The 20544-nt window shown below is 39.3% G+C and overlaps 1 protein-coding gene across 1 annotated transcript in view; it reads right to left on the bottom strand.

Annotated features, from left to right (window-relative positions):
- Positions 1-4170: 4170 nt before the first annotated feature.
- Positions 4171-20544, bottom strand: part of LOC137144671 (beta-1,3-galactosyltransferase 2-like) — a 65692-nt gene continuing 49318 nt past the window's right edge. Inside the window, exons 2-3 of the mRNA XM_067535127.1 lie at positions 16691-16823; positions 4171-5891 (exon numbers count right to left, since the gene is read on the bottom strand). Of these exons, the coding sequence (XP_067391228.1) occupies positions 4466-5620 (1155 nt within the window). The 5' untranslated portion in view covers positions 5621-5891; positions 16691-16823 and the 3' untranslated portion in view covers positions 4171-4465. The remainder of the gene's footprint in view (positions 5892-16690; positions 16824-20544) is intronic.

The following is a 20544-nucleotide window of genomic DNA, read 5'->3' as shown; positions in this document are numbered from 1 at the left end:
GCTCTTGACTCAGCTTCCAAACGTCACTGCTTCTGGGGTAATAGGAGTCCAAAGAAGTGCCCCAAACATTAACCCAGTCTCTTTGTCACAGCAGGGACTTGAACCTTGGTGTCTCACATCCCACGTGAGAGCACTAATCATCTAGCTATTGACTATTTTAGCATGTGTCTCTCTTTCATGCCTTTCCCCCACTGGTCTTCTTTTCATTCTTTCATTGAGACAAAAGAAATTTCAGAACCCCAACATTTTTCATTAACCAAAATGTTGTTTTCTGGCCAGCTGTAGGTCTGATCCCTAAGTCTCCCCACTTCTCATTGTCCCAGGGCCATTTCCTCTGCTCAGCCAAAGTCACTTATTTCCACCCTTTCAGGTCTTGTCCCAGTTTGACTGTTGAGCCCAAACACCCCTTCTATTCATCTTTTTCCCACACCTTTTCCCTAGCTTCTTCCCATAAGTAGTGTAATGGCTCCTAAGCATTGCTATGACTAAGAGCTCATATCTTAGATTTTTGGCTGGTTTCGGGTTCAAAGTAACTGACTTACACAGATATTTTAACTGAGAATTTTTCCTTGTTAAGCATTATCTTATCTCCATCTTTAGTTACATGGATATGGTTGATGTCCACATAATAGAATTTTATTTCTCCTTTATTACACATCTGTGACACTTCTAAGAGGTCCCCAGGATTGGGAGGCACTTCATTACTACCCACCACCTAGCAGAAGGAAGTCTTATCAGCTCCCTGAAACCAACAGCCCAGGGAACACAAGCACTGCCTTCCACAGGACTCCTTTTTCTCTGTACAATGTAGTGATAGGCACACGTTGACCCCCAAGTCCTTTGACCGATACCTGTAGCGTCCAGCCCTTTAGTCACTGAACACTCACAGAATTACCAGGCCCGCTGTTCCTGAGAAACAGCGCGTCAGCTTACTAGTTATATCTTAGAACACAGCTTTGCCAAACATACACCACTTTATGGTGAAAACAGGAATACGTTTATTATCAAAGATAGAGATTCAAGTGATAGTGATAAGAACATGGGGAAAAATGGTTATATACAAAACAAATTCATAACCTGCTTCCTAACGATGAAACCTCATAACTAACAAGGCATTCCCCTATCTCCTACAAGAAAGCTTACATCAAATTCTTTCCCCAGCATGTTCAAGCAATTACCCCTTTTCATAAGATCAAGGCCGCTTACAGCTTGCCCTATCAGACTGAAGGAATAACCTTGGGTTTCTCTGAAACCTGGAGAAATAGTCATCCAAACCTAGATGGATCTATTATAAGATGGGTGCAAACTGGTTGGAAAATTGTTCCCAGAGAGTAGTTATCAATGGTTCATAGTCATGCTGGAAGGGCATAATGAGTGAGATTCCACAGGGATCAGTTCTGGATCCGGTTCTGTTCTGTTCTGCTCAATATTTTCATCAATGATTCAGATAATGGCATTTAGAGTATACTTCTTAAGTTTGCGGACAATACCAAGCTGATTGGGGTTGTAAGTGCTTTGGAGGATAGGATTATAATTGAGAATGATCTGGACAAACTGGTCTGAGGTAAATAGGATGAAATTCAATAAGGAGAAATGCAAAGTACTTAGGAAGGAGCAATCAGTTGCACATGTACAAAATGGGAAATGACTGCCTAGGAAGGAGTACTGTGGAAAGGGATATGAGGGTTATAGTGGACCACAAGCTAAATATGAGTCAACAGTGTAATGCTATTGCAAAAAACCCAGACGTGATTCTGGTATGTATTAGCAGGAGTGTTGTAAGTAAGACACGAGTAATAATTCTTCCTCTCTACTCCGCGCTTATTAGTCTCAACTGAAGTTTGTGTACACTTCTAGGTGTCATATTTCAGGAAAGCTGTAGACAAATTGGAGAAAGTCCAGAGAAGAGCAACAAAAATATTAAAGGTCTAGAAAACATGATCTATGAGGCAAGACTGAAAGAATTGGGTTTGTTAGCCTGGAAAAGAGAAGACTGAGAGGGGACATGATAATAGCTTTCAAGTACATAAATGGTTGTTACAAGGGAGAGGGAGAAAAATTGTTGTTCTTAACCTCTGAAGACAGAACAAGAAGAAAGGAGCATAAACTGCAGCAAGGGAGGTTTAGGTTGGACATTAGGAAAAGCTTCCTAACTATCAGGGTGGTTAATCACTGGAATAAATTGCCTAAGTTGTGGAATCTCCATCATTGGAGATTTTTAAGAGCCGGTTGGACAAACACCTGTCAGGGATGGTCTAGATATTACTTAGTCCTGCCATGAGTGCAGGGGACTGGACGAAATGACCTCTCGAGGTCCCTTCCAGCCCTACGATTCTATAATTCACACCTCTGCAGAGTGGGTGTAAAGGGCTTTGCAGACATATCCCACAGGTGTAAATAACCACATAGTGTAGTGGAGATTGAGGCCCAAAGCATTTAGAGGTTGTAGAAATAAAGGAAGCATTAACCTTATAAAAGGTTTTATAAGAATATTATTTACCATCTTATTTATTCATAGTTTGGCTTAGTATATGTGTGCATTGGTTTTTGTTATTGCTTTGGGTTCTTATTCTGCTCCTGTGCTCCACACAAGAGGTGGCTGTATTTCGATAGCAGCTGATCTCTCCTTATAAATAATTTGAGTAAAGCCTTTTTGGATCCTATAATAACAATGTGAATTATTATTGAAATACTGCAAATGTTATTAAAAAGGTACTTTTCCTTTCCAGTTTTCAAAGGCTTAAATAAATTTCACATTTATTTTTAAACCTCAGACTAAGAGATTTGACTAGTCATGAAGCAAAGAGCCATTATTTTGTAGAACAAGGCATTAAGGAATGAGGGATGCTTGAACAGATTTCATAGAAAGGATTAGGTTGTCACACAAAGTCTTGAAGACTGCTTTAATTATTTTAAAAGAAAGCTCTTTTATGTGGATCGTCTAATAAATAAATAAATAATAAAGGCATTCTTCGGTGTGGGGGGAGGAGGGAGAAGAACAACCACCCATTAATGGGAGGTATGAACACTATGTCCTGTAAGAGCTTAATAGGAGGAAGTTCAGATGAAATCAAGAAGATGTGTACAGCTGAGCCCATAGGCTAGCTATAGCTGAACAAGCCTAAATTGAGTCATGTGCCCCCCCAGTATCAGTGGATGGGTGTTCTCAGGACAGGGCAGTTTTAGAAACTGCCTCCCCACAGCTCCTTAGCCCCAGTCTCCTTGCCCAGCCTTCCGCAGCTCCTCCCCTGATCTGGTTCTCTCCCCAATCCTGCTTCCAGTTGCCCTACTCACATTCCCCATCATCACTGGTTCCCAGTCCCAATCTTCCTTCCCAGGCTCTTTATCCAAACTCAGTGTCCTTCCCCTCCAATCCCAGTCTCTTTGCCCAGACAGTCCCAAGTCTCCCCCACATACTCTGTCATATGTCTCCCCTCCTCCGTCTTCCACCTCACTGGCTTTCAGGTTCAGTCATCCCCCCTCCCTTTGCCCTGGCTAGAGCTGTAGACACCCTTTGCTACTGGCATGATGGAGAGGTGGAGGTGGGGCCCAAATTTGAGCAAGGGGCATTGCAGAGTGGCACTGTGACCTGGTGCATGGCATTGCAACACCTCTCAAATATGACTTGTTTTGGTTACTTGCCCTTCCCACTTTTGCCATCTTTCTCGCATGCATGGTAGATGTCAGGTTTTCCCCACACCCAGTGAAACAGACATGCACTAGCTGCTATACCAGACCATAAACACACACATCAATTACTTACTCTGTTCCTTCATTAGCCCTTGCAGAACTTAATCCCTCAAAGTCTGTGTAACATCAGAGACTGGAGCAGGTGAATAGAGAAGGTCATGCTGAATCTTAGATCCTGCAGATTGAAACCCAGTTGAATGACTGTATTGGACTCCATTTGTTTGAAGCTGCCCTGCTCGACAATGCACCCGAGTGGAGAAGGTAGCTGCTGCTTAGAGAAGAAGAGGCAAAAAGAAGGACTCAAACTGTTCTCTCCAGCAGCAGCTAAGAGAATACAAAATAATTTTCCTCAATTTCTGTAGGGAAGAAAAGTAGCCTATGTTGTTGCATCTTTTAGTTTAAAAATCAATTAGAGGTAATTTTCAAGGGCCTAGGAGGAAAAAGAAGAGAATCCACTTATTTAATTCTTTTATCTGAAACTCCATTTGAAGTAAAGTTGAGCAAAAGCCCCAATTCATTTTAATCACAATTATATCAAAACAGTGCTTATGGTGAAGTTGTTCTGTAAGATAAAATACAATTTAAGTATTAAAGTTTATTTTTGTAAATATAAATTAAATGGAAATTAAATGGAATTAAAACTTATTGAAGGCTATAATGTCAAGTCTGTCTTTTCCACCATAGAAGGTTAATGGTGTGCATTCAGCAATTGTATGGCTCAAATACAGTAAAAACCAGTATTGTAATCTCAGACAGTCTCTACCATACATTTGCTTTATTTGTCGCACACATGTTTCTCCATTTGTAATGTTTCCCAGTACATTAGCTGTTCATCTGGATAAATTCCATGGGAGGTAATCAGTCTGTTGTATGTACAAACTGAAAATGGAACTTTATGTATATTAAACAAATAGTTATGGGGTGGAGGTACCATATCAATTCCCTCTTTTTCAAGACAGAGAGCCACATAAACATCTTCCAGGTATATAAACTTGACTTTTGAAAATGCATTGACAATTTTTGCAGCCAGTGATCCAGAAAAGACATACCCAGTTCCTGAACAAAAATCAGGGTAGCGCTCAGCTGAGTAGACTTCTTTTGGCACATACCATTTGCTTGCATTATTTCGATGCGGCTGAGCCTCTCTCATAAGGTAGCCAGTGAAAAAATATTGTGAAAGAGGCATAAGTGGTTTCAGGAGCTTTTGTATTAAATATTCTGTATTAACAAAAACATCAATGTCTGTTTTCATGACAAAACTTGCACCACCACAATAGGTGACAATCCACTTCAAGCCCATAATGGTTTTAAGAGTCAGGTTCTTGTAAGTATCCAGAAAGTCTTGTTGAATAATGTCATGGTATTGCCTGCTTTCCCTTAATAGGGCTTCATTTTCGTCTTTGTCATTAACACCCAACATAAATAAGCGAACAACCTTTACTCCTGGAACCACAGATTCATTTCCCCAGGTTTTCCTGATGGCTTCTCTGTGGTGCTTTTCATCGGCTTTGGTTGCTATTAATAGTATTAAGAAAGGAGTTCTGTCCTTACATATATCTCTTTCATTAATAATAAACCTAAAGGGTTGAGCATCATTGAGTTCACTAGCAGATGATGCCTCATTTCCATTTAGTCTCCCTACCTTCCTGTTTAATAAGAATTGTTTGAAACCAAAAACATTGCTTCTGAGAAAAATGTTTTCTTTTTCTGTCCCAGGTGTGTCAGGTCCTTTGGCAGGAAATGCAAATCTTTCCATTAAACTCAAAACAGTGTTTTCTTTAACTTTGATTTTTTCTAAAACAGCAAAGTAATTAAAAGTCACAGGAATGAAAAACAAATATATCCCTAAAAAACAGATGGAGCCAATCAAGAAAATACACATCTTGGAGCACCGACAAAGAATAGGACAGTATCTTCTATTGCGAGTCATTTTGGCGTTTTTCAAATTGATACAGAACAAACTGTGCTTTTAGTCACACAGGCATCTGAAGGAGAGTGTTTGTTTGCAACAGATTGGTTTCCTCCATGGCAAGTTCAGATGAACATCACTTTCACAATATTGATTCTTCAGGGTTCTTTTAATTCACAGTGTCCCCTAATTAAAGTTCAGACTATACTGTAGGTTGGTTATTTTCTTGTCAAAAGAACCTGCTATCATATTTTTGGACTTTACTGGTAACTTCGTTTTCCAACTTTTCTTTCTGAGGGAAAATACAAATACAAAATTATGAACAAAACACTTATTGGACAATGCAATTTATCCCAAACTTTTATAATACGAAAAACAAATTGAAGGGATGCAATTTTGGTTATATACAAAATACAACTCGAAATGTTTTCCATATCCTATGTCTTTCCATTAAAAGTATGCTTTTAACACTAATGGAATTATCCATGTATACTGAGAGAAGAGACCTCCATAACAAGCAAATTGATGAAGGATATAGAACATATTGTATTTTAAATACATATGTTTATGAAACATGCTAAAATGAACCATATTTGCAGTAATAACAATAAAAACACGTTGACATTTCATTTTCTCTGTGTGTGCGCGTGCGTGCGCACATGTATATGTGAGAGAGAGAGAGATCAATTGTAGGTCAATTTGATATGTACTCAAGCTCATCACTAGCCTGTAGGTAAAAACTACATGAATGTACCTTCAATTTCAGTTATAATTTGGGTTTATATTTCTTTTATAACATCATTGTACTTTTAAGTAGAGCAGGGTGAATTTTTTTTTTTTTTTTTTTTTTGAAATATTTGTTCACCAAAACAATTTGGGTCAAACAAGAGTCAGGTCTATTCTGGCTAATTATTTTGGATGAATAAAAAAAAATTGGTAACCTTGAAACAGTTTGTTTTGGCATTCCTGAAATAAAAAATATTTTGACTTTTCATTTCAGTGAGCTTTTTCTTTTTTAGAATTTCTATGAATTTTATTTAAAAATATGGAGGTTAAAAAAAACCTCCAAAATGAAATGTTTCATTTTGAGTTGAACAAAATATTTAATTTGACCTGAAACGTTTTTTTTAAATGTGTTCATTTAGTTGGAAAGTTTAAAAAAAAAAAAAAAGTGTATAGACCTAAACTGTTTTTTTTTCTATTTTTTATTTGGTTCAGACCACCAGCCTGAAAAATGTGTTACATACTCAGCTCTACTTTTAAGTGAATTTAGCGCTCATGAAAGGTGTTAGATATTTAAAGATCTAGTGCTAAGTAAATGACTTAGGTAGTCAGACAGAAGTTCTTTGTCCACAGGCTCCAGAAAGCACGGGCAGTGGCAGTGCAAGTTTTCTAACATTTCCCCACTCTACACCTTAATTCTAGATGGACAACCTCTAAAGCCTGAGGGTAATGCTGTGTCCATTCTGCAGAATGTAAGGGTCAAACTCTAGCCTCTTCCCCCCCTCGCCCCCCCGCAAATAAAAGGATACAAAAACCATATCTCTAGAATCAAAAAGCTTTGTAGATACACTACATTTCCAGGGAAAGGACAGATATTCATATGTGCCACTTCAGCGCATTAGAAAACTATTACAGCAAATGGAGCAGGTGGGGGAAAGTTAGACATATTTCCTGTATTGAATTGCCTTTCAGAAACTGGCTCCTGAAAGGGCGGAAAATCTGTGAGCAGCAAGAGTTTAATTTTGCTGAAATAAATTAGTGCTCAGCCTGTATGTTCTCCTCACAGAAAGTCTGGCTATGCAGAGAGGAGCTTTAGAGGTTGTCCATCTAGAATGAAAGTCATCACTGGTGACAGCAAAGGTTCAGTAAAGGAGACAGATGGAACCCTACAATGAAAGCCACCGAACAGGAATAATGGATTTTCAATCATCACTTACATAGAAAATGAAATGGGCAAAACTCATTGACTTTAAGGTCAGAGGGGACCATCATGATCATCTAGTCTTACCTAATGCATATTGCATGCACATAACCTAACCCACTGCTGAAATAGACCCCTAACCTCTGGCTGAGTTAATGAAGTCCTAAATTATGGTTTAAAGACTTCAACTTATAGAGAATTCACCATTTACACTGTTAAACTTGCAGGTGACCCATGCCCCATGTTGCAGAGGAAGGTGAAAATCCCGCAGGGTCTCAGCCAATCTGACCTGCGTGAAAATTCCTTCCCAACCCTAAATACGACGATCCATTAGACCCTGAGCATGTGGGCAAGATCCACCAGGCAGATATCTGGGAAAGAATTCTCTGTAGTAACTCAGAGCGCTCCTCATCTAGTGTCCTGTTTCCAGCAGTTGGGGATTTTTGCTACTTAGCATCATAGGGAAAAGCATAATGATACCAAATTGGGATTCTATCAAAATTCATCTTTCTGACAATTTCTTCTTCTTCAAAAACCCAAACATTTTAAAATAAAAATAAATTAGATACCATCTTATTTTATAAAGCTCCAAAAATGAATTTAAAAACTGGCAGACAGTCAGCCACTGATGATACAGAGGAAGTTAAAATTTTAGGATAGTGCTTGTATCTGATTGGCTAATGCATAGAATAAGTACAGAATACAAATTCACACAATTCTTACCATTTTGGAATTTCTTACTAAAACATTATCAGGCTTCTGCTTTACCAGCCTATTTTCATTTCTTTATTTAATTTATTTAAAGCAGCTTTTCTGAGATTTGCTTAAGTTATTTTATCTCAAAAACAGCCTTTAAATTTCCTCTGAGGAAATAAGTAATCCTGGCAGCTACTTTAGAATTAAAAAAAAACAACAACTCAAGGCTATGTTTTCAAGACTGGGTGCCTGAAGCAGTATTACAAGCCCATGTTCAAAAATCATGAGTCAGGCTCCCAAAAGTCATGAGATTTTTTTTATTTTTAAAATAATACTTAGAGTTCCTTTTGCCTTCTGACTTTTGCTCCTTCAGGGGTCACATTTTCCAGAATTTCACCACAACCAAGAGAGGTAGAAATTTACTTGAAGAAAACAGAATCAAATAAATAAATGTTAAAAAATGGAAGCGGAGATTCTTGTGTGTTCGTATGACTCCAAGGAATAGATATTTAAGAATACACCAAATATTGTGAGATATGATAAAATTGCAGAAGTTGACAACTCTGGTAAAGTTAGGCTCCTAAATCCATATTTTTGCCTTTCAATTAAAATGGTCTCATCTTCAAAGAAGCTAAGCAGCAGCAGTACCCTTTGAAAAATCAGATCACTTTTACTTAGACACCTAAATATAGATTTAGGAGCCTAAACTGATGCACCCAAGTTTGAAAGACTTTAACAAATACACTGGTGTTGTATATGTAAAAGGCAGTAATTACACATCTAAACAAATACACAATTGCACATGCCTGTCCTTCAATGGTTTCAATAAATGGTGCTTACTACCAAGGAAATTACTGTATAAATAAATTGAAAAACAGAAATTATTGAGTGGATGTAAGGGTGATCTCATCTATTTAAATATACAAAGGTCTATTTTCAGCATGATTAACCATGGAACAAGGCAGCACAGTTCAGCCAATAGGACACAGAAGTGGGAATCAGGAGACATAGACCTTGGCTATGTCTACACTGACGGCGGCAAAGTTGCCGCCGTCAGATTGACTTCTCTGGATCGGCTAAGCGGTCAGTGAAGACCCAATCAGTCGATCCAGAAGTCAACGTATTAAGATCACCTTCTCAAGTGGCGTAGTGCTGCGTCGACAGGAATGCGGTTCCCGTCAGCGCAGTGCAGTGAAGACGGTGTGCAGAACAGAAGCAGAGAACTTGATGGGAGTTACGCAAGTTTTTGCATAGCTTGCGTAACTCCAGTCGACTGCTGCCGAATCTCCGAGGTAAGTATAGACAAACTCCTTGTCTACACTAAAAATATAAGTCAACATATTTATGTCGACTTTCAGCCACCAATGGCTGATGTCCACACTGCTCTCCTTCGGTCTGTGGAGTGCATCCTCACCAGGAACACTTCTACCCACCTAAGGGGCAGTGTATGGGGAGCTGAGAGACCCACCTCTCTGTTCCCTGCCAGGAGTCCACAGCCTCTTGGGCACCCTATGGACTTCCCTCCCCCCAACCCTACTCTCGGTCCCAGCCAGGAGTTGGGGCAGCCGTGTGGGGACTTCTCCCCCCCATCCTGCCCAGTCTCCACTCTGAGCCAGGAGTGGGCTGCAGCAGCCCACTTTTGGGGTCGGGGCTGCAGTCTCCTGTGCCCTGGCTGGGAATCGGGCAGCAGCCAGCCAGTCCCAGCTGGGAGGCAAGCTGAAGCCACCGGCATCCCAGGAAGCCAGGCGGCAGCCACCCATGTCCTGCCCAATTCCAGCTGAGAGGTGGGCGGCAGCCTGCAGTGCCCAGCAAGCTGGGTGGCAGCTTCCCACACTCTGGCTCACAGCTGGGAGCCGGGGGTAGCCTCCTTCACCCTGATTTGGAGCCCGGTAGCAGCTTCCCACCTCCCAGGCTCGCAGCTGGGCAGCAGTTACCCATGGCTTGTCCAAGTACCGGGCTGCAGAGGCATCTGCCCATGCCCCGGCTCGCAGCTAGGAGCCAGGGAGCAGCCTCCTGTGTCTGGTTCAGAGCCCCCACACCCCAGACTCGCCCCGCAATCCAGGCAGCAGCCTCACACACCCGGCTCGCAGCTGGGAGCCCAGGGGCTTACGGAGCTGGGCTCCAGCCCCCGTGCCCTTTATTTGTCATTTTCACTGCTCTGCTAAGACAGCCCCTTCACCACTCTAAGGGCACACAGTGTCTACATTGACACTGTCACCCTAGCTCTGCTCACAAAAGCCCTACGCCTCTCATAGAGGTGGGGTTTTTTGGTCAGAAAAACAGGGCAGTTTTCTCAGCAGGGAGGTGACTGTAGCGTGTACACCAGCACTGTTTTGACTGACTTTTGTCGAAAAAAAACTATCTAGTGTAGACCATGACCTAGACTCTATTCATGGCTCTGGCTCTGTTCTGCTGTATGACCTTGAGTAAGTATTTAATATCTATTACTTCAGAGGAAGTTGAACTCCCTTTTAAAATGCAGTGAGACATTTTTCTCAGTGGTGAATATGAAAAGGGGGAACATACTGTCTGACACTTGCAGTAATCAAGAAACATGCTGGAGAACAATTAGATTCTCCTTATTTTTGGATGTGTAACAGAAATGCTATTACTTCACAAATAAACATACATAGTCAAATTGTGGTAATAAAATATCCCTCCATTCAGCATGTGAAAACACAAAACCACCCCTATTCTTTCTGAAGAATTAATCCAACTGTAATCATGCTGAGATTTATTAAATTTGCAAAATACATAAACTGACTCATTTGAAAGAGATTGTTAGTGCAGTCAGAAACTAGCAGCCAGACTACCTATGCTCTTTGGGAGATAAGAAAATGATCTTACAAAGAAAATTTTAGAAAATGTCTCAACTGAAAAACTCAACATGCATTGTTCAAGCATTTCCCTGTCATTTCCACCACATGGGCAGTGTCTTTCATTTGTAAGGATTCCCTTCTAACTGCTTACTAGAACAGCAAACTTCACTGATTGAAACTTGAGAATACAATTGACTGAACTTTAACTATGTGTGAACCATAATATAATTTATTTTTACAAAATCTTTATGCCCTTTTCAGTTCCTGAGTCTTAACTAATAATTTCCCGTGTGCTACAATGTCAAATGTTTTACTGAAGTCCAGTCTACCACATTTTTCTTGTCTAAAAAGTGATTTATTTTATCAAAGAAGGATCCCAAGTTAGTCTGGCAGGATTGAACTTCAGTAAATGTATATTATATTTCACCCCATTTTCCTTATAGCCCTATGTCTTAATTATTCTTTCAACATTTGTTCTAAAGACTTGGCTACTGTTTAGGTCACACTAACAGATCAGTAGCTGCCTGCCTCACTTCCCCTGCCCTTCTTAAATAAAGGGACTACTTTGGCTGTTGTCTCATCATATGGTACCACCCTCACTTTGATAGTTTAAAAATGACTGCTACTGGACTTGCAATTTCATGTGCCAGTTGTTTTGGTATTCTGGGACCGAGATTATCCAATCCTCTTGATTTGAGCATATTAAACTCTATGAGTTTTGCTTCCATTTGTGATGTGGTAATTTCCATGTCTATACACACATTCCCATTAGCCACCCTGTCTTTGCTCCCATGTTCTGCACACTCTTCCTTATTGAAAATGGAGGCATAGTATTCATTTAGTTTTTGGGGCATAGATAGATTATCATTAATCTCTTCCCTATTCTTGCTGCATAGCAGCCCTCCTTCTTTTCTTGTTCTCTTATTTATATGACTCAAGAACCTTTTATTATGTTTTACATTTCCTATGGGGGAGTCAGAGGGTATGTCTAGACTAACGGTGACGAATTTGCCACCGTCAGATCGATCTATCTGGATCAATTTAGTGGAAGTGAAGACCTGCTCAATCGATCTGGAAGTCAATCTAATAAATCCATCTCCAAAATAAGCTTAGTGCTGCATCGACGGGTATGCATTTTCTGTCGGCAGAGCATAGTGGAGACGGTGCTCAGAAAAAGATTTAGGAAGTCGATGTAAATTACGCAAGCTATTGTACTGCCGCCAAATTTCCTGGTAAGTATAGACCAGGCCTAACTCAGCTTGTCTTTTGGAAAGTCTCACTTTATCCCTACACTTTCTGACCTCTAAAATGTAGCTTTCTTCACTGATCAATCCCTTTTTCTATTCCTTCTGGATCCCTGCTAATTTTTAATATAATTTTTGAGGTGGTTATTCATCCATATAGGTCTGGACCCCATCTCTACAAGATTTCCCCCCTTTCTTTGACACAAATTGCAGACAGTTTTTGCACCTATGACGTAAAGAAATTCCAAGCTTCCTCCACATTCAAATTAAAGTGAGTTCCTCAGTCCAGTTGACTTCACTGACTTCCACAGTTCAGGAAAGAAGTTGATAAATTGAAGAGAGTTCAAAGAAGAGCCAAAAGAATGCTTAGAACATTAGAAAACCAGGCCTTATAGTGATAAGCACAGGAAACTCAATTTGTTTAGCTTAACAAGAAAAGATTAAGATGTGACTTGATCAAAATCTACAGATACCTACATGGGGAACAAATACGTGATAATGGGCAGTTTAGTCTAGCAGAGAAAGGTATAACATGATCCAATGGCTGGAAGTTGAACCTAGAAAATTGAGACTGGAAAAAAGATGTAAATTTTTGACCGTGAACATAATTAACCATTGGAAGTGTTTACCAAGGGTCGTGGAGGATTCTCCATCAGATTTTTCAGTTTTAAAATCAAGACAGGATTTATTTATTTTTCAGATATGTTGTAGTTCAAAAGTAATTATTCGGAGGGAATTCTATGGCCTGTGCTATACAGGAGGTCAATCTAGATGATAACGGTGGTCCCTCCTGGCCTTGGATTCTATAAATCTAACTAGTTCCCTTAATTTCACAAAGTCTGCTCTTTGGAAATTGAAAATCTTAATAACTGACCTGTTTTGTTTATCCTTCCACTCAGTCCAAGGTTGTTTTCTATGACCAGCTCTTCTGAAATGTCTTCACTGCTTTCCAAAATTAAGGCTAAAACACCATCACCTCTTGTTGGTTCAGTGATTATTTGGTGAAGAAATGTGTCTGCTATCACATCCAGGAATAACTAGGTCCTACCATTATTAATAGAATTTGTTCTCTAATCTATATCTGGGAAGATAAAGTCTCCCATAATGACAATTTCCAGTAGTAATTCTTTCTCCAATATTAAAGAAGTCTCTATCCACTAGCAATGTCTAACACTAGCCAGATAGAACCTCTTTTACAATCCTTCTCCAAAAAGATTTTGACCCAAACCAATTCTGTTTAATCCATTGTATCACTTATTTCTTTATAGTCTGCTGCATCATTGATGTACAACTCCACCCAATCAGCTTTATCTTTATTTGTCTCTCTCTCTACCTTTCAGTACCTGTGTTTCAGTCATGATTACTATTCCACTAAGGTTCTGTTATCCCTAGAATATCTTCTTTCACGAGTAGTTCTAGTTCTTCCATTTTGCAGTTCAGGCTCTTCACATTAGTGTACAAGAATCTCAGTTGTTTCTTTGACATAACCCAATTTCCTAACCTCACTTGCCACCAATCTTTCTATTTTTACATGAAATAATTTCACCCACTCCTTTTAGAGGATTGCTGTGTGCAAAAAGTGCACTGGCACTCACATTTACAGAAGCATTTTTATGACTCAGATAAAGAATTTCCCAAAGCAGTAGACAGGATAGCAGGAATTTTGCTTGCTTCTTGGTTAGCAGCCAACTGCTTTTTGTTTTTGTTTTTGTGTAAAGTAGACTTCACATTTAGCTGTATGGTTCTAGCCACATTTTTTAAGCTTGTCATGGTATTGGTCAATCTAGTATTAACATGTTATTTTCTTTCTGGGAGTACCAGTAGTATTTTCAGTACTATGGATTGTGGAATACTACACATTTGCTTCTGCATGCAATTTCCCTTTTTTGAGTGATCTTGGGGATTGGATTCTTCTGTACTCTGATTTTATGGATGTCTCCGAGCCCTGAAATGGGTTTTTTAGATAGGATGTGCTATGCTTGTGATCCTGAAAAGCCATTGTTTCATTGTAAACAGCCAAGGGAACAAAGTGTGGAACTGGTTATGTTGGCTGCTGTTCCCTCTAAGGATTGGAGGATGACTTTTTGCCTAATGTCTAGAAGCGCTGCACACGTGACAGCAATTAGCACTTTGCTGTATCTATTCTTTAGCTCATTTTATTGGCAGGCTCATCCCAGATAAACTCAGAGACTTTTCCTACTTTCTGCCAATAGTGTGACCTTTTGTCATGAGCAGACTGGAGGATAGAGGGGAGGGGACAGTTCCTGAGGAGGCTTCACTGACCCATGATCTTTTTGTCTGGCCTTTGTCACACTTCTGGTTGTCTGGATGAGTGAATAAGAACATATTTTTTTCAGCTTATCATCAAGCACTTGAGCTAGTTGCTTCATGCCAGACCCCAAGTCCTCAGGTCAGCTTTTGTAACAACTTTCCTAAGACATTCAGCCTATACAATATTCATTCTCATCATCTATCCCCTAAGGGTGCTGGAGTTTGACTGATTGAGTCTTTTCCCTCTCCACCCTGGTAGTAGGTCTGCCTTCTGGTGCTTGCTCAGTAGATTCCAGGGCTCTCAGACTTTATGTAAAAAAATAGAAACTTCTTTCTTGGCCCTTTAGGGCAGATCCCTTGATCAACCATGCTGTCTGAGCCAAGGTAACAAGTTCCCTAACAGTGGTTTTATCTGGATCAACCATCATCATAATTCTGTCTCTTACACAGGGAAGTAATTTTTCCAGTTATAGCTTCTTACAATTAGGTATTAGGGTCGATATAGGTATTCCTCCCAACACCAATACCCATCTGTCACATCTTTCAACAGGAGAATAGGTCCATCACTGGTTATTAGCCAGGATGGGCAGGGATGCAACACCATGCTCTGAGTGTCTCGAGCCTCTGTTTACCAGAAGCTGGGAGTGGATGACAGGGGCTGGATCACTTGATGATTGCCTGTTATGTCCATTACCTCTGAGGGTATGTCTACACTACCAACTGAAGTCAACCTATGTTAGGTTGACTTACAGCCACTGCAGTAATTAACATATTAAGTAACATATTAAGCATCTACAGGGACGCTGTGTTGCCCTAACTACACCAACTTAAGCCTCTTGTGATGGTGGTGTTGTGTTGGTGTAGTAAGGCACTTACATTGACAGGAGCAAAGGCTATAGAGTGCACACTGTCATAGTTAGATATAAGCTGCCTTATGTCAACCTAACTGTGTAGTGTAGACCAGGCCTAAAACACCTGGCACTGGCCACTCTCAGAAGACAGGATACTGACTCAATGGACTATTGGTCTGACCTAGTATGGCAGTTCTTATGTTTTGTAATGTGTGTTACTGTAGACTTTAAAACCTCACTTCAGTAGCTACCAACAGACTTTAGATAATTCTTAGCCATTTTAGTAGTCTTAGCAAGCTCACAATCCCTCTTTATAGGAATCAAATTGGTCAAATTGTCTAACTACCTTTAAGAGGTCTCTTTCATCTGGGTACTCAGCCCTAGTCTCTCTTTCAAGAGAATTAGTCATATTCCCTATATAGGCCTCTTGGTTATCTCAAACTCCTGAGGCTTCATGATTTGTTTTTAACAAGCACCTGATATTATCCCTTGCTAGGGCTCATGAGAAGGGGGGCATCTGGGCTCACAGGGCCCTCCAACACACCCAACTTATTGAGTAAATAAAGTGAAGTGGGAAAGGGTAGGGCCCCAGTAAATACGATTTACAAGGACCCCAAATGTCTCTCAATGTGCCCATCACTTACAGACACCTTCTGTCAGGGCCCCTTAAGGATGCGACACAGTCCTAAAGGATATAAAACAGAATTCTCCTGCTCTGGTTCTACTGTATTAAATCCAAATCAACTTAAAATAAAAAAGTCTTTCCCTATTGACGAAGGGATTACACAGCCCTTCCCCATGGGGCCTGTGCTCTCTGGGAGCTCCTCTCCCTTCGGAGAGCTTCTCTCTCCATGATCACCTATCTTCAATATAGTCACAATGGCCTTTTATCAGGCCCAGATGAGCTTGTTCCCCTTAAGTTAGCCTGTCAGGGATAGCTTGGGCCCAGACTCCCCTTGCAAGATCCAGCAAAGCCATGATAAGAGACACACACAATTTGCAATGATATCCATATCTGAGTTAGGAGATTTGATGTCCTATTGTTAATGGTCTGAGAGTGAGTTTTCTGCAACCGATCAAAATCCCAATCTTCTGATTCTGAAGGGTTAAACTCCAGTATGGCTGTGCACAAGTAGTCCTATATAAATGGAATAACTTTGAGACTGGAGGGCAAGGACATGGTTGTCTGACATGACAGATGTATACCTGTAGTATAGTGTTGAATGTAAGCATTGGATGTAGTTATCACTAGGTGGAATAGTGATTAAAAGAGAATTAGCACTTACAGCTCTTTTCCTCCCAACGTGGACTTTAGTGATCTCTGCTGTTGCTATCTCGATGGCTTCCTCCAAGGCAATGGGAGACAGCAATCTGCTGCTTCTCAGGCTCAATGATTTTGAAGACTCTCATTTACATAGGCTATAACAATAAAAAACACCTTGAAAAATAATTGACTTTGAAATATATTGATTCTCTTAATTATAAAGTAAGGAAATAACTTTAGACAATTGAAATAAATAAATTATTCTTTTGGATGCTTTAACAGGAAGCTTTGAGTTTAAGGCAAATTATTGCTCCTCTGTGTCTTCCTGTAGGCGTGGCTTGACATGAATTAGACATGGTGAGGCCTTATTTCTTGGGGAAGAGAGGATTAGGGAGGCAAATGGATTAACAGGCTAGAAACAGAATGTTTGTACTAGCTAAAACAAGGGGGAACATTCAGGGAACCATTTATACTATGGACAAGGCAACAATGGATATGGTAAGTTGGGAACATAAAAGTGAGGTAGAGTAAGTTGTATATGGACAGTGCATGGACAGAACATGCTGTATAGGGACTGGTTCTTAAAAGTAACCAAATGTTCCAAAATGTGTGAGGCAATGTATAATAGATGCAATGTAATGTGTAAATATATATAAAAGAATACATTTGCTGTGTAACTTCGGATGTGTGGTATGCCCTGTACCAACCCTTTATGTTTGAATCTGATCAACTCAGCATAGCTTTGCTGTATGCCAAATAAAGTAACCTCAGTGATGGGTTCAGATTCAAGCTGAATTTGTGGGAACCAAGTGAATAAGGTCTCAGAAGCCACCACAACATATTCCTGAGTGAATAAGATCTCAGAGGCTACAGAAATGAATTCCCTTCCCCTTTTTTTGTCCTCATAGCAGTATTGTGAACTTCTTTCCCCCATCTCTTTTTTTCTGTTGAAGTAGTTGGTTCTGAGTGAAAACAAATTTCACTAACAGAGATCAATTTGGAATCAATTTCCAAAGCACTTTAATGCGGCTATTAATGCAAAAACTGGGTTTCCCTCCCCAGCCCCCAAAAGCCATTTTGTGAGAGGTAAATGCATTTATTTATGTTTTAACTGGAAACTGAGACAAGTGGCTATCAAATACCTCAGCTAAATTGTTTTTGCTCTGGGAGCTACTTGACCCATGTTGCAAATGGAAAGACTAAGCCAGTTTTTGTTGATTTCATTAAAAGTATTAAGCAAATAAATACAAAATTAAAGAGTATATCACTCAACAAACTACTTGAATTTCACTGAACTGATTAAGAATTGAACAATACAAAGATAAAATCAAGGTCTCATTTGAGATAGAATCAGTGGGCTCAAATGATCAAGTCAACAAATTAATAAGTAAATAATCAAACCATGTGGTTGACAAAAAATAATTACTTGTTTAATCTTACTCTCATTAGACTGAAGGAAGATCTCTTTTTAATATAAAGACCCAGCCTGTGTTCCAGCCAGAACAGTGCATCAACCTAGTTGGTAAAGTTGTTCTGGTCTTAGATTCTTATCCAGGGAGATCACTCAATGCAGGTAGTGAAATCACCCTAGCTCATCTTACAGAAGTACAGCAAAATTATTTCTTTGCAAACTCACCGCTAACTCTTTTTCCTTAAATCTCACAGCTGTCACAGGCTATTGTTCCATTGCTCTTACTTTTCCCCTTAATATACACACACATGCACAAACACAGAATTTTTCAAGGAGAAACACAGAAGTGATTACTAAATTATATACAATAGCAGTTTTTAAGTAGCACAATTTTTTAACCCTGGAAGCACTTACTAATTAGATTACAGTCTTGGGGTTTTGGAGTTTGCTTTAGGACACTATTAATGGTCCATTTCCCAACAAGTCACGTGTGCAGGCACTCTCTTTCTCCTTCCACACATTAACACACTCAGGGAGCAAGGAAGCATCCCTCCCATAAGATAAATATAAAAAGAAATATTTTGAACTTCTTTTACTTAGTTTCTTGGGATATTAAAATTGTGATAGTATTGAAACCAGAAAATGGAATGACTTGATTGAAGCAAGAGTCTTTTGGGCAGTAGTGGACTGGTCAGGATAACATAGCCAATGACAGAAGTCTTTCAACTCTTCTTCCCCTGGATAGCTTTCCAGAGACAATAGGGGCCCTTGCTTTGGGTATTGTTGGTGAACCAACAGACTACACTGTCTTCCACATGGTATTATCCTTTATGGGGTCACTTCTTATTGTGCCTCAGGGATGACCTCCGAAGGGTCAGGGCCAATTAGGGGCATGCATTCTGGATACAATCACCATTCAAATCCTCTCACAGTGGGCAGTCTTTTGGTCTAATGTCATTATGGAATGTCCATTCATGAATGAGTGTTGCCTTGCAAAATCCACTGTTATAATCACAGGCAGATATTCTTCCAAAATGCAAAAAACAGGTTATGTGTGAGGCCCATGCTGGAGAAACTGGTGCCAGCTTTCTGCCTAGGGAAATGTCAGCACCTACTCCGTCACATTTTTCTCATGAATTTATGCTATTAATTCCTTGTCATAAATTGGGGCAGTAGCTGGGTGCCTATTCAACTAGGTATGAATTTATGCTTTATCTCAGTGACATTTAACGTAGAGATACAAAGCTGTTCTGCGTTTTTATCAGAATAAGTTGTATTTACCATCAGACAATTAAACTTTTCCCAGGCCTATGTTATCACAGCATGGAAAACCAGATTTTCCTATATATCAAATTCTGCTACTGTTTATATGTGCAAAAATTATATACTGTATAAATATAGAAAATCAGAAAGGATTGTTAGAATGTTTTTATAATTTTAAATTAGAGTAGATAAATCAGCATGAGGTTTTGATTTTAAAACTACGTTTTAAAAGATAAATTGCTTCACATCTTAACAGAGTAAGAGCATTAGAAACAATTTTATATTTTACAGTGAATATGATTAATACTGGGAAGAATCTCACTAAATATATTTCATTGACATATACGACATTCCATACAGAAGGGAAGTTTAGCAGCTGAAACTGATCTTTTTCTACCTGGCATTAGAATAGGCAGCTAGTAAAAGAAACCATTCATTCATACACCCATAATGAATGATAAAGTTCCACTTTCAGAAACCTGTTTTGATTGTGCTAAGCTTCATAATATTATTACATGAAACATCAATTCTAATTAAAGATGGTCAAAGATTATCTAACCAAACAATTTTCTGTCAGAAAATGTCTATTTGTCAAAATGTTCCATGTAACATGTTGATGAAGACAAAAATTCATTAAGAAACAGAAATGAAGCACTTAAATACAATAGAAATATTTAATTTTGATTAGTCATTTCAAAATGACAATTTAACATTGTTTTATTTTTATTTTTTATATTTAAATGAATGTGCTTACATTACAACAAAACAAAACAAAAAATAATGTGACAAATTAAGATGGAGAATGTTTGTTCCTGAAGGCTGATAGCAAATTTGAGGTTCCAGTTACCTTGAAAGAGGAAGATAAACATTAGTAGACGTGTATTTCCAACCAATGGATGATAGCCAATACATGCTTCCAAAAGAGGGTGTTTCATTTTGGTTATGTACGTTAGTGCTGGAAATAAAAGCCAGATTGATATAATGTTGGTGCAAAAAAAAAAAAAAAAAAGATCTCAGTGGAATTGAGTTATGGACTTCAAAGTGATATCTAGCAAGATGGCAGCACAAACCTCTGGTGGCAAAGATTGTGATAAAATGTTGGACAAGGAGGGAACTAAGCTTAAAAGGAGCAACACAGCAGAGACGTTTGAGCATGCAGTACAGTACAGTGCAGGGTAAGCAACTGGAAACAGATTTGGCAT

The sequence above is a fragment of the Emydura macquarii genome, unplaced genomic scaffold (genome assembly GCF_026122565.2).
Source record: "Emydura macquarii macquarii isolate MOO-44397 ecotype Brisbane River unplaced genomic scaffold, CSIRO-AGI_Emac_v2 contig_3477, whole genome shotgun sequence".
Taxonomy (NCBI): Eukaryota; Metazoa; Chordata; order Testudines; family Chelidae; genus Emydura; species Emydura macquarii.
This window is presented reverse-complemented; position numbering and strand designations above follow the sequence as displayed.